Genomic DNA, 15,330 nt, shown 5'->3' with positions numbered 1-15,330 from the left:
AAATAACAGCTTCCAACCCAAACATACCAGAGAGTCTATCATAAACAGCAAGCCATACGCTACAACCGTATCTGTTCAGACAAGAAAGACCTGGAAAAACACCTCCTGGAGCTAGTTGGGCTACAGACCAAAAGTGACTGATAACCAAATAAGTAAAGCACAGTCAATAGAAGATGGAACCTTGCACAGCAGAATACTGCACCAAATAGAGGTAATAGTCGACACACTCAAAACGAGCAAATCAAGAATCAGAGAAAAAAGTAGTGTGTCACTGACATGATTTGATTCAAAAAACATAACAAATTTTATTAATATTCAACACTGAACACAAACATGCATATAAAATCAATTAAAACTGTACCAAAGTACATACAATTGTCTACCATGTTATGCACTATGGTCGGTGCAAAAACAAGACACCTCCTGAATGGGTGGTATCCACCCAAAACCACCCCTAAACAATGAAAAGAAGTCATGGAAGTAAGGGTTAAGTGAATTAATGCCTACAATGTAAACATGGTAAAAAGTCGATAAAGGTAATGGAGGCAAACCCTAGTACATATAACAAGTGACCTGGCAAACAAACCAGAGAAATAGCAGCCTGCAGGCGGGGTGGTGGAATGATCAGGAGGTGGAGGGCTCCCCACGCGTTACGTCTCCAACTGGAGACTTCCTCAGGGGTAAAAAAGAGTGACTGTCACTGAAAGAGACATTTAGTGATGGTCACTGAAATAAAAACTCAGTGAGGGTCAGTTCAAGAGACAGTAAGAGACAATCACTTAAAGAGAGGGTCAGAGACAGTCAGAAACAGTCACTGTAAGAGACGGTCAGAGACAGTCACCCTAAGAGACTGTCAGAGATTCAATGAAAGAGATGGACAGTGACGTTCAGTGAAAAAGATGATCAGTGAGGGTCAGTTAAAGAGGCAGCCAGAGACAATCACTGAAAGAGACGGTCAGAGACAGTCAGAGACAGTAACTGAAAGAGACAGTCAGTGAAGGTCAGAGACAGAGATGGTCAGAGACAGTGACTGAAAGAGACAGTCAGAGACATTCAATGAAAGAGACGTTCAGTGACAGTCACTGAAAGAGATGGTCACTGACAGTCACTGAAAGAGATGGTTTAAGACAGAGAAGATAAGAGTCAGAGTAGTTCAGAGACAGTCGCTGAAAGAGGTTTTTTTTTGCCTTATGTATGATCATGTCTTTTTTCTTTCTTCTTTTTGTTGCAAATTTCTCAAATCCAAAATTGACACAAACCATGTAAGGGGGTTATATGCAGGAGTGGACACACTGTAAATTTTAGATTTGAGGGAGTGGACTGCATTTTTAAGCACTCTAGTCACACCCCAGGGAGATGTGAGGCTGTGGTCACATGTGGTGTTAACAAATGTATTTTCAAATGCACCCCCACTGCATCTGAGAAGAGTAGATTTGCCCAATTACATTTATGTTAACATTGTGTTTACAAACGGCATGTGTTAACAATACACATGCAATTATGTTAACAAATGTATTTATTAACATGGTGTTACATTTACAGCAACATTTACAGCAATGTAATTAGGCAAATCTGCTCTTCTCAATTGTTTTCATGTGTTTGTAAATGTATGTGTTAATGCCACGTATGACCTCACCCTTAGAAGTAACCAATACATTTCATAAAAATGTAAAATGCATAAATATATCAAGAAAAAAAAAAGCCAATGTTAAAACAGGGCCCATGCAAAAAATTCCTTCCACTGCACCTGCCCTGGACCAGGTGCAGATTTGCGCCTAAAAAGTTGCAAAAATAAGCAAAAAAAGTGATAGAGAAATAATGCAGTGATTCAGAGATAAATATACAATGTCCACCTATGAGTTCTATCTTTGTGGTATTTGTTACCTTTTTAATCAGTGTCATATCTCTGTGGTCTGCCTTTATAAACATAGATTTTATAAACATAAACTTATGGAGATTTATCTTAAGACACATTTGTTTTCTCTCTATATGAAATTGGCTTATTCTGGTGTGTATGGCTGTTGACTTATTCTTATTTTGACTTATTACAATATCAGATGTGGACATCCGTACCTCATTTGGCAGAATTGGCACCCATGGACCTGTAGACTGCACAGGTAGCAAAGCCTTTCAGCCACAAGTTATGGAGCAGCCACTCATTCTGTATGATGACTGTGGCCAATACGCCTGTCCCAGTAGCAGAAATATAGTTTAAATATTTCCCAAAACTGTTATTGGATGAAAAGGGTGTGGGTGGTGGACCATCAGAAAAGACCTTTGATTACAATGAAACAAAACTGTGGATTGAGGAGGGCAGCATTGAGGGCTTAGTGGTAAAAGAAGCTAAGGGTGTTCACTACCACCCAACATGGGTGGGAAGTAGTAAAACTCGGAAGAAGAGGTGATGGTCAGGAAGCCCTTGGCTACCAGCAGAACAAGTATAATGGGTACAAGGTGCCGTAGTCAGCCTGTAACCACCTTGTCACCTGCTTTTGTCCATGCACAGAAACCCAGGCAACAAAGGCGGTCACATAGGTTGTCTGCAGCATTGCATTATTTCTCACAGAGTGAAGAAGACAGAACACATGTCATTTTTACGCTGTGCCACAGTCTAAATTGTGTAGCCATGGCCTTAACAATCTGAGCTAATCATGTATGACCAGGCACTTGCAGAGTGGCTGAGATGGCTGCAGTGGCTGAGATACCAAAAAAGCCTGAGGCTTCTCTTGCTGCTCAAGTTGGCCAAGCCTGTTCTACCGCCCCCCATATAACAAGCATCTCCAAAACTCTCCACAACATCCATTCTGCTCTCCTTCCCCTAAATAATGGAGAGAAATCGGAAACTTGGGCCATCGAATGCACAAACTCTGGGGCTGAATAGGAGCATTTCAAAATTATAGGACTTAGAAATGCTTCAATTTTGGCTAGTGGAGTCAAACAGCTTTAAAGATCTGATGGCTGTCCTACAGTATGAAGTTTTTTTCACCTGGAAGCAGTTCCCACCCTTCACCAATAAGTTGGGATAAAATCAGATGTGAACTACACAATACTATTACTCATAACTGACACATGGACCAGAAAGCAAGGGCAAGGAATTTAGATCTTCTTATCTGCCCACAGGGTTAATGTAGTGGTAGCTGGTCCTGAGGTAGGAGGGACCCTGGCTCACATACTGTCCCCTCCCAGGTTTGCCAAATATCACTATTACCCTCCAGTTGCTTCCTTTTCTTTCTACCTTCCTGCTTGCTCAACCAGTCAACAAAGCTCTTACACTACCACAAAGTAGTGCAAAGCCATAGGGAAAAGACAGCAGGCAATGCTAGAACTCATCTGTTTGGGCAAAAGACCAACCCCCGCCAAGGAGCTGTAAACTGGGATCCAGGAGCAGACATAAGTGGTCGGTACTGCTGAACCTCAAGCATGGCACGGTTATGGGTGACAGCAGGGTCGGACTGGGGTGCCAAGGGCCCACCAGTGAAATTAATTCTGGGGGCCCACCAGCTGCTTCATCGATATGTGCGAGCCACCCCCATGTATATTTTCATTGCGTTTCTGAACGTGCTGCAAATGCAAGGTGTGAATACAGCCTGTGGCCATGTTCACACATTGCGTTTTTTGTTGCTTTTTGAACGCTTTGGAAAGACGATCTGTTCCTCTTCCATTTGAATGTGTGAACGCAGCCCAGGCTTTCTGCACACTACACTTGCGCAGGCTCATTTGCATACAGGCTTTCATCCAGGTGGCAACATATTGCGATGCAGCTATATTGCTGTAATTGGTAGGACGAGAAGCTCGTATGGTCTGCAAATACAGTAAAAAAAGGTCAGTGAGACCCCGATGATCAGTAACTTGTCTTCGTGGGAAAACCCCCTTTAAGACATTTTTTTTTTGTACCAAAGGTTCATTTTTTATATAAAAACTGAATAAAAGCTTTATGAATTTGGTGTCCTCGTGATCACACTTACCCAAGAAATTAAGGGGATGTATGATTTAGAGCATACAGTGAAAGCCGTACATACGTAGCCCACAAAAAAAATTTTTGTCAATTTTACCCCATTGGGATTTTTTTCTGCTTTCCAGTACATGGCATAGAATATTAAATACCATCACTAGGAAGTACAATTTGTTATGCAGAAAACAAGCCTCATACAGCTCTGTACATGGAAGTAACACAGTTATGGATTTTTAAACACACAGAGGTAAAAATGGAAAATCAAAGATGAAAATGGTCTGGCCTTTAACTCTTTAAGGGTTAATATTCCGTGCATTGTACTAGGAAGCTGGAGAAAAATTCCAAATGTGGTATAAATGACAAAAAAAAGTTGCATTATTTTTATTACAGGCTCGGTTTCACACACCTCTTTTTTAAACTTTAATGTACGGAGTTGGAGAAGCTGACATTTTCATTGATATCAGTTTGTGAAGAACTTTTTCATCACTTTTTATTCAAATGTTTGTGCATTGAAATGGTGATGAATCTGCAATTTGGACATCATGATGGGTGGTGGGGGGGTTGTTGGTAAAACTGAGGCTGCGGTCACACGTAACGCGGGATATACTGATAATACCGACGCTGGGGTCACACGTAACGCAGGGTATGCTGGTAATACTGAGGTTGCGGTCACACGTAACGCGGGGTATGCTGGTAATACTGAGGCTGCGGTCACACGTAACGCTGGGTATGCTGGTAATACTGAGGATGCAGTCACACGTAACGTGGGGTATGCTGGTAATACTGAGGCTGCGGTCACACGTAACGCGCGGTATACTGATAATACTGAGGCTGCGGTCACACGTAACGCAGGGTATACTGATAATACTGAGGCTGCGGTCACACTTTACGCAGGGTATGCTGGTAATACTGAGGATGCGGTCACACATAACGCAGGGTATACTGATAATACTGAGGCTGCGGTCAAACATAACGCGGGGTCTGCTGGTAATACTGAGGCTGCGGTCACACGTAACGCAGGGTATGCTGGTAATACTGAGGCTGCGGTCAAACATAACGCAGGGTATGCTGGTAATATTGAGGCTGCGGTCACACGTAACGCACTGATTCCTTCAGCCCTTGCATTTGGACAATACAAGACACTGGGTGCCGTTACCGATCGCATGCGTCTGCATAGAAGCCCATCCTGCCCCCGTGCGCTTTGATTCCATTTCTAAACACAGTCAGCGCGTTACGTGTGACATCACTCCTTATTCTACAGCAATACTTAATACAGTCAAAATAGTATAACTTTCAGCATCTCATTCAACTGCTGGGAGTTGTAGTTCTTGAGTCCACTGTTATTCTATATGTATGTACACATTGCAGGGATGTAATGAGGTGCACTGTGTGTGTAAATGTGATGCCCTTTTATTTTGTACCTTTTTCTTGTGCTGGAAGACATCAGCAGCTCCTCATCCATCCTGAGCTCCTGCACATGTGAGTGCAGCCTGTGCTGTGCCAGGGGGAGGACACTCCAGCATGACCAGGAGGAAGGGGGCCCACTGTGACAACTAGGGGGCCCACGTCCTCTGGTCTGTAATTAGTGACAGCTCACTGTCTGCTCCTCCAGGGAGGCAGCAGCAATGAATCAGGGGCCATGTTCTCCTGCAGTGACGCAGGGGCTGAGGTGCTCAGTGCAGTGAGGAGGAAATGTCTTACTCACTGCCCCAGCGCTGCTGTGGGAAGTGCAGAGAACCTGTCTCTCCCTCCTGCAGGACATCATAGTCACCCCTGCTGCCCCCCTCCTCCAGCCTCAGCTGAATGTGTCTGCTAGCAGACACAGGCAGGAGATGGTGACTTATGATAAGGGCCCACTGGGTTTTGACAGGTGTCCCGGCAGGCCAGTCCAAGCCTGGGTGACAGACTGGAGACTTGTAGCAGGTTTGGGTCAAGGCAAGTTGACGCATGTCCATGTATTGCACATGTGCTTAAAGGGGTTATCCGGGACTATAAAAATTCACCAGATGTTCCCAGTAGTCATCAATCATCACCCTAATGACCATGCCTTACCTTGATTCAAACTTTGAATCCTCCCTGCATATGGGGTTACACATCAGCCAGCAAATGTTTACAATCTCAGCTTCCTGTATGGACGTTTTTGTGCTGCAGAAACTACACTCCCCACAGTGCATTGTGCTGTAAACACAGCAGGGAATGTATCCACCCATTCCAGCCTACACGGTGCTGGTAACCCCACCCACTACACCTTCCAGGCTCTGCTGCATCCCGCCCACTACACCTTCCTGTTTCCTACACAGTGCACAGCCCAAGACAAAATGACATAAGGCATATAAGGTATATATACATACCTTAAGAAAATAAGGTAATTTGCTGTTATTGTAGTATTCTCGTCCAATTCTCAAGCCCAGCAAGCCACTCCGCACCTAAACAAGCAAGCTGGGCTGTGATTGGACGAGAATACGCAGCGGCGGACATGCCATGTGCAACCCGGCATTGCAGACTATTAATATTCCGGGCATGCGCAGTGGCCGCATCGAAGCGCTTACTGTACTGCGCATGCGCCGGATAGCTGCTGACTTCCCCGCCCGTCCAGTGACGAGGAGGAGAAGACTCCACCTATCCGTCCCGGGGGCGGCGACGTTCAGAAGCTGGACCTGTGGACGTGACGTCAGCGGAAGTGAAGAAAGAAGAAGACGCGATGTCACGTGACCGGCTCCGGACCGAGGGGAACCAGCCACTTCAGGAACGGTAAGTATATTAGAAAGTTAGTTAATATACCCATAGCTTTAGTTTAGTCAGGGGAACCTAAGTCCCGGACAACCCCTTTAACTAGGTGGTGTAAAGTTTCCTTGTCCAACTATATAAGACCATGGAATCTTAATGAGGTGCCAGTCACCATGATAAAACATCAGCATCAACAAAAATCAGTCCAGTGTGCTATAAATAAATATAAGTATAAATTTGAAAGAATGCAATAGCATAAAAGTGGCCGCATGTCATTTTACAGAATGCATTTATCATCAACACAGCACGTTACCGCATATTTCTTCCTCTGAAAACACAGTAATCCTTTTTTCTTGATTTTGTTGTGGTAACTTCTATCATTAGCTTTCACTTCCCAGCTGAAATCTAGGTGAAAAAAAGCAAGTGTAAAAATGAAAAGCTCATATTTATAAACACTTGGGAAAAAGTAGTTTTCAATGACAAGTTCACCTTACTAATTTTAGCACTTCTTAAAGGGAACATCAAAAATAGTTGAAAGCGGATATAAAATATAACTTAATAGAATATACTCAAACCATACTTTTAGAGATGGGCGAATCGATTCTAACGAAGTTGAATTCGATACGAATTTCACAAGAAATTCGATTCGTCACGAAGCCGAAGTTTAAACTGACTCACGGGAACAAAGTTTTTTTCCCCCTCTTTTTTCAGCTACATGGGGCAGAGAACTCTGGGAAGGAGAAAGGAACAACCCCGATGACATCTGCAGACCTGTAAGCCAATCAGCGACCGGCAGGCTTATGTGATGTCACACAGGCTCACAGCCATATAAAACTGTCGGGCATTTTCAATCCCGGCATGTTACACTGCATGTGCTGTCTGTAGCGTCTAGCTGCTGCTACTGTACTATGCAATAGCGATTCTTGCTCCAAATCTGTTTCACATTCATGCATCTGCAGTAGCGATTTGTGGACCAATCCCTGGTTGTTCTTTAATGGGGATCTGTATACCCCAAAAAGCAGTTCTATTTAGTGACAAAATCGAATAGGAAGAAATCTGTTTCACATTCATGCATCTGCAGTAGTGATTTGTGGACCTCTCATTTGGTGTCAGTTGTGGGGTATCTGTATAACGCAAATTGCCATACCTTTTTGGGGCTATAGTTTACAGCCAGATTTACACGTCAAATCCTCAGAGTTTATAAATCACTATGTCAAGCAGAAAGTTGGCAGGTGGAGCAGGCAGAGGTGGCAGCACAGTAAGGGGACGTCGCAGCAGGGGCGACTCTGAGGCCAGAACTGCCGTTGTCATCTAGTGGCAGTATGTTGACTGGGTCATCCAATTCCTCAAATATAACATCTGACAACCCCAGCCAGTTGGATGGCTAAGGAGCAGGACAGCAGCCCTCACCTGTCGTCAACCAGCCTCTGTCCTGTTCCTTTCCCGCAGCTACTAGGTGGTCCGGGCTCAGCGCCACTATTCAGCAAGGACGAAGTGTTTGAGGACAGTCAGCAGCTGCTTGGCAGTGAAGAGGTGGGGCAGACTTCCGCTGCTTCCTGCAGTACACAGTCTGTGCATAATGACACTGGTGAGGAGAGTAGCAGTGACCGGGAAACGCACATTGACGATGATGTAGCTGAACGCACTTGGGAGCTGGGTGTAGCAGGGGATTCATCATCGTCAGGCGAAGAGTGTCAGCTTGCGCGTCAGGCAGCAAGTTGCTACTGTGGCCACGAGTCAGCAGGGCGGCAGCAGTGTGAGGACGGGAGCCAAACATCCGCGGGGTACAAATCCCCATTTGCAGGTCCAAGTTAGCAGTGGCACAGGGGCTCAGTGAGGCAGCAGCGGTGGTAGTTGCTCAGTGCAGAGTATTGGGGGTAAAATTACCACCTCAGCGGTGTGACAATTTTTTGTAAAGGTACCAGAGGAGCCGAGCGTGGGTATATGTTGCGGGCAAAAGTGAAGCATGTCCAGGGAGCTAACGTTGGCATCATGGCCCTGCGCCAACACATGCAGCGTCATCATCCAATGGCCTGAAAGAAACGGGCGTCAGATGTGGTCCATCCTGCAGGCGCAGCAACAGCAGCAACACCTAGTGGCACACATGCTGTTTCAGCAAGTCAAGGCTCCAGCACCTCTGCCGAAGGGAGCTGTTTGACATCATCTCCAGGTCCAGATGCGCTTGTCCACCCGTATTGTGGAGAGACTGACCTTTGTCAAGATGAATCAGGCTTGGATAGGCCAGGATTTTAACACGCCACTGCCTAATGTATCAGATTAGATCAGCCATGACGCCTCCTCCAAACGTTGAGAAATGAGTCTGGGTTCTAACTACCTGCCTCAGCCACTATTCTGATGCTGCCACCCGCCTGATTCCACACATCTGCTGCCAGTTGCTCCATCTGCCTCCTACCATCTTTACCAGGGACTGGAATTGTCTGCCACCTCCACACTATATCATTGTGCCACTCTGTGGGCTTCTGCTGCTGCCACCTCCACACTATATCATTGTGCCACTCTGTGGCTTTCCATGTTGCTGCCACCATGTTGCTGCCACCTGTGGGCTCCTGCTGCTGCTTCTGTTGCCGCCACCTCCACACTCTTATCATTGTGCCACTTTGTGGCCTACCATGTTTCCGCCACCTTCATAATTTGTAGAGAGAGCGACAATAATGTCAAGAAAAAACACAGGTTTGTATGTTTCTTGACATTATTGTCTCTCTCTCTACAATACTTTGGATCACAGGATCTCCTGTGTGCCACAGGGTACGCTGCAGCCCACCACACCACCATTTTCTACCTTCACCCTCTCCTTCAAGATTACAGACTCTTCCACTCACTACATAACCAGGCGACACGTTTCTCTCTCTGTTACCTCTACCTCCATAATTTGACATTGTGCCACTCTGCAGCCTACTCATGCAACTGCATGCCTACTCATGCACTGCTGTCTCCCTGAAATACCCTGTGATTTCCACAATGATGTTTTCACCCTCCACCACTATGATGTTGCCACTGTTTGGTTTTCACCTTCATTTCATCTGTCATAAAGAGGAAAAGCTTCAGGACTTTTTTTCATAGCCAAAAGCAGGAGTGGGTACAGAACACAGAGGACATGAAAGTATCCTATTTACTGCTCATCTCTATTCTGGATTAACTTTGATTTTTGGCTTCAGCAATACTGATGGATTATTGACGGATTGAAAGAGGACACTGACGGGGGAAAAGAAGGGAAAAATGATCAGTGACGTCAATGCAAAATTACTGCCGACACCCTCTCCATTTTTGGGGGGGGGGGGGGGGGGTCCTACATGTATCTGCGTTTAACAGAACAGGTTCTGTTGTAATCTATGGAATCATCTGATGTCAGTGTAAAAAGTGCACTTTTTGATGTTTTAGTGGGATCTTGGCCCTCAGCTCAGTCCTTTCGAGCTGGCACAGACGTTACCTTGTCACGCTGCGTTCCCGCTTCGCTTATTTGGTGAAGTTGGCATCTGTAAGTGCACATGAAAGTGAAGAGTGACGCGACTGTCATGTGCGTGTCATTCTAAAACACAGCATTGTTTGAAGAACCACGCTCCCTATGCATATTTAAGCATGGCGCAACGTTCTACAACACCCTACAGGCTCACTGCAGCCAGGAAATAACTGTCTTTTAACGTGATTCGTCCTGGCGAATCGGGACGAACCGAATTTTAACAAATTTGCCCATCTCTAATGTTAACACAACATATTCATATATAAGGAACTGTACTGTAAAATACATTACCACACAGACTGTTACACAGTGTTACACATCTCAGACTCCCCCCTGCTCCCCCGGCACCTCCCCCTTTGTCTGCTGTAATCTCACTGCAGCAGTGATTTGTAGTACCTAGTGGGAAGGAGGAAAGTGCTCCTGTTAAGCAAGGAGGGGCTCTGTCAAAACTTCCCATTACACTTCTGGCGTATTAGCATAATTTAAAAGTTAATTTAAGAAAAAGAGTCCATGGATACATTTTAAAGGGAAGTGTCTTTTTATGTTCATAAGTATTTGTGTGTATTTGTAAGTATTTAGTTATTGATCACAATTGTGTACCTCTGTCATATTCCTTTCCCATAGGAAAATGCCCACTAGCTTCCTATACTAATGTCTACAGCTGGGAGTCTGTTCCTTCTGGAATAGATATACTTGTTTGACTTAATCCCACATCATGTTTTTAGACTTCTTGTAGGTCATACTTGGTGTTAAAGGGGCTGCCTTACAAGGTATCAAAAGGAGACATTGGGGCAGATTAACTTACCCGGTCCATCCGCTATCCAGCGGCGTGTTCTCCAACGCTGATTCGGGTTCTGCCGGGATTCACTAAGGTCGTGCGCCCGATGTCCACTAGGTGTCGCTGTTGCGCTGAAGTCCGCCAGAGTTCACCTTCTCCATCTTGGTGTATGTGAGTGCTATTCTTGCGCCACTTGCGCCAAAGAGGCACTTACCCCTGAGGAAGTCGCATGATTGCGACGTAACACGTGGGGTGCCTCCGGCCACAGGTCTAGGACTACACCGTTCCTCCCACCATTCATTCTATATGGTTTGATGGTAGTCGTATGGCTCTGCCCTGACTTTTACACAGAGGGACTCCCTGGATGGGTATCCTTAGTGCATCATTTATTTATACCACCGCTTGGTGGTCTCTTGATTTTTTTGACTTGGTGCCCTCTTCCCTTTGAGGACCTCTTTAACGGTGCATTAGATCTTTTTAGGGCTGTTCGGCATGCATATTATCATATGTATTCATTTGATGTGGGGGATTTATGTCCGTATTATCTGTTGACTTGTGACCGTGTGTGGGTCTTTGTGACTGGCTCTGACCCACTTGCTTTCTATGTGTATTTGTGCACATTTTAAATGTTTTTAAAAAACTTTTGAGGCGTGACCTCCTTTGGTGTGTTTAGAATTAATTGTGAAATAAAAATAGAAATTTTTCAACCTATACACACTGGCTTTCCTTTTGCTTGAATTATACATTGTTTTTGGTGTGTTGGCTACAGAGTACTGTAGATTTAACTTAGTACTAGACATGAGCGAACACACTCGTCCGCTTGTTCGAGCATTAGCGTACTCGCAACTGTTCGTTGCTCGGACGAATATTTCGCCAATTCGAGAAAATGGCATCTCCCGCCATTTTGATTTTTGGCGGCCAGAAACAGAGCCAATCACAAGCCAGGAGACTCTGCACTCCACCCAGCATGACGTGGTACACGTCGATAGCAGTGGTTGGCTGGCCTGATCAGGTGATCATCATCTATTGTGGTTGCTGTGTGATTTCTTCTGATTGTTTTGCTAAAAAAAAAAAACACACACAAAAAAAGTTTGCACTATAATTTTGAAAATGCTGAACCCAAGGGCTAGGGGTAGGGGTAGAGGACGAGGGCATGGGCGTCCAACTACCTCAGGGGTCAGAGGCCGTGGTCCTGGGCGGGGTGAGACACCACCTGCTGATGAGGGAGCAGGGGAACGCCGCAGAGCTACACTCCCTAGGTTCAGGTCTCAAGTTACTGGGACTCGTGGTAGAGCACTGTTGAGGCCAGAACAGTGCGAACAGGTGATGTTGTGGATTGCGGACAATGCTTCTAGCCATTTGTCCACCAGTCAGTCTTCCATGCAGTCCACCCATGTCAATCAGCACTCCTCCAGCTCCTCCACCTCAGCCTCCTTCCCCCCCAGTCTGCCCCCTCCCAGGAAAATTTGGCATTTGAACCAGCATACTCTGAGGAACTGTTTTCTGGACCGTTCCCAGAGTCACAAACCACTTGTCCGATTGCTGCTGAGCTCTTTCCCGATGCCCAGGTTTTCCACCGGTCGCAGTCTGTGGGTGATGATGACATTGTTGACGTAGTGGAAGAAGTGTGTAAAGAGGTGTCGGACAATGAGGAGACACGGTTGTCAGACAGTGGTGAAGTTGTTGTCAGGGCAGGAAGTCCGAGGGGGGAGCAGACTGAGGGATCGGAGGATGATGAGGTGACAGACCCAAGCTGGGTTGATAGGCCGGGTGAACACAGTGCTTCTGAGACGGAGGAGAGTCCTCGACGAGAACAGGTTGGAAGAGGCAGTGGTGGGGCCAGACGGAGAGGCAGGGCCAGAGCTGGGGCATCAGAGCCAAATGTTTCACGTAGTGAAGCTCCCGTGGCGAAGGCTAGATTTTTGGAAGTCTGGAGGTTCTTTAAAGAAACACCGGATGACCGACGGACTGAGGTGTGCAACCTGTGCCACACCAGGATCAGCAGGGGTTCCACCACTACCAGCTTAACCACCACCAGTATGCGCAGGCATATGAATGCTAAACACCCCACTCAATGGAACCAAGGCTGTTCACCTCCGGCCAGACACACCACTGCTCCTTCCCCTGTGTCATCTGCTGCCTCTGCTAGTCAGCCCGCTACCCAGGACCCCGGCCCAAACACCTCCCGTGCGAAAACCACACCTTCGCCTCCATGATCCTCCACAGCATCCACCAATGTCTCCGTGCACAACGTCCAGCTCTCTATACCCAAGACGCTGGAGCTTAAGAGGAAATACAGTGCAAATCACCCACACGCCCAAGCCCTCAATGTCCACATCTCCAAATTACTGAGCCTGGAGATGCTGCCCTATAGGCTGGTAGAGTCCGAGGTCTGTCGCAACCTGATGGCGGCGGCTGCCCCTCGGTATTCGGTCCCCAGCCGCCACTACTTTTCCAGATAAGCCATCCCAGCCCTGCACCAGCACGTGTCAGACAACATCATACGTGCCCTGACCAACGCCGTTGCATGCTGGGCAGGGCCACTATGTATCGCTGACGGCATATTGGGTAAACTTGGTGGAGGCTGGGACCGAGTCTGACCCTGGGGCTGGTCATATACTGCCGAGGATTGCGGGGCCTACCTCGGTCCAGGTCTCTCAGGCCTACTATGCCTTCTCCTCCTCCCACCCCTCCTCCGATTTACCATCCCTGGGCATGGCGCCATCAGTCGGTAGCTCTAGGCACAGCAGCAGTGCCGGCGCTAAGCGACAGCAGGCTGTGCTCAAACTGCTGAGCGTAGGCGATAAAAGGCACACCGCCCAAGAGCTATTACAGGGCATCACGGCCCAGACTGATCTGTGGCTGGCACCGCTGAACCTGAAGCCAGGCATGGTTGTGTGTGACAACGGCCGTAACCTGGTGGCGGCTCTGCAACTTGGCAGACTGACACATATGCCATGCCTGGCCCATGTGTTAAATCTCATAGTTCAGCGGTTCCTAAAGACATACCCCAATCTGTCTGATTTGCTCACGAAGGTGCGCCGCATCTGTGCGCATTTCAGGACAGCACAGATGGTGCCACTCTCAGGGCAGCGCAGTGCCACCTCCAACTGCCCGCTCACCGACTGTTGTGCGACGTGCCCACAAGGTGGAATTCAACTTTAACCATGTTATCCAGAGTTTACCAGCAGCACAGAGCGATTGTAGACTGCCAGATGTCAACTTCCACCAGAACTGGTAGTCAGGTCAGTCAGCTTCCTCAAGTCTACAATGAGGAGTGGAAATGGATGTCTGATATCTGTCAGGTGCTGAGTAACTTTGAGGAGTCAACACAGATGGTCAGTGGCGATGCCACTATTATCAGCCTCACCATCCCGCTGCTTGGCCTGTTGAAAAACTCTCTGGTCAGCATGAAGTCAAAAGCTTTGCGCTCGTCACAAGAGACGGGGGAAGAAGATTCCCTTGTTGATAGCCAAAGCACCCTCAGGTCTGTTTCTCAGCGCATATCAGAGGAGGTGGAGGAGGATGAGGAGGAAGAGGAGGAGAATGTTGGCGAGACAGAAGAGGGGAGCATTGCTCAGTCCTTCACTGTTCAGCGTGTATGGGCAGAAGATGAGGAGTTGGAGGAGGAGGAAATGGACAGTCAGGCCAGTGAGGGAGTGAATTCTTGCGAGTTGGGACTCTGGTGCATATGGCAGATTTCATTCTAGGCTGCCTATCCCGTGACCCTCGCGTTCAAAGAAATTATTCCAGCACTGATTACTGGGTATTCACCGGACCTCCTGGACCCACGGTACAAGCAAAATCTTTCCACTCTCATCCCTGGAGAGGAAAGGAGTGTGAAAATGTATCAATACCAGCAGGCCCTGTTGCACAAGCTGAAACAGTATTTCCCTTCCGACAGCGATAGCAGCAGAGGGCGTACTTCTGCGGGACAAGTAGCGAGGGAGAGTAGGCGAGCAGGCAGCTTGTCCAGCACTGGCAGGGGTACGCTTTACAAGGCCTTTGCCAGTTTTATGTCACCTTGCAAGACGCTGTCACCTGTCCCCAGTCTCGGCAGAGTAGGGCTGATCTTTACAGAAAGATATTGAGGGAGTACGTAGCTGACCATACCATCATCCTAAATGATCACACAGCTCCCTACAACTACTGGGTTTCAAAGCTGGACATGTTACACGAACTGGCACTGTACGCCTTGGAGGTTCTTGCCTGCCCTGCCGCTAGCGTGTTGTCTGAGCGGGTTTTCAGTGCAGCTGGTGGCATCATCACCGATAAACGTACACGCTTGTCGACTGACAGCGCTGACAGGCTGACGCTTATCAAGATGAATAAAGCCTGGATTTCTCAGGATTTCCATTCTCCACCAGGTGAAAGAAGCTCAACCTGAATAATGTA

The 15,330-nt window shown here is 47.1% G+C and overlaps 1 protein-coding gene across 1 annotated transcript in view; it reads right to left on the bottom strand.

Annotated features, from left to right (window-relative positions):
* The window catches only part of LOC140066215 (phospholipid-transporting ATPase IK-like), a 1,118,040-nt gene that overhangs the window by 1,014,755 nt on the left and 87,955 nt on the right, over positions 1-15,330 (bottom strand). The window contains exon 3 of the mRNA XM_072113746.1: positions 6,993-7,084. Within this exon, the coding sequence (XP_071969847.1) occupies positions 6,993-7,084 (92 nt within the window). The remainder of the gene's footprint in view (positions 1-6,992; positions 7,085-15,330) is intronic.

The sequence above is a fragment of the Engystomops pustulosus genome, chromosome 1, assembly GCF_040894005.1.
Source record: "Engystomops pustulosus chromosome 1, aEngPut4.maternal, whole genome shotgun sequence".
Lineage (NCBI taxonomy): Eukaryota > Metazoa > Chordata > Amphibia > Anura > Leptodactylidae > Engystomops > Engystomops pustulosus.
Note: the sequence above shows the minus strand (reverse complement) of the source record. Positions and strands in the feature narration are given on the sequence as shown.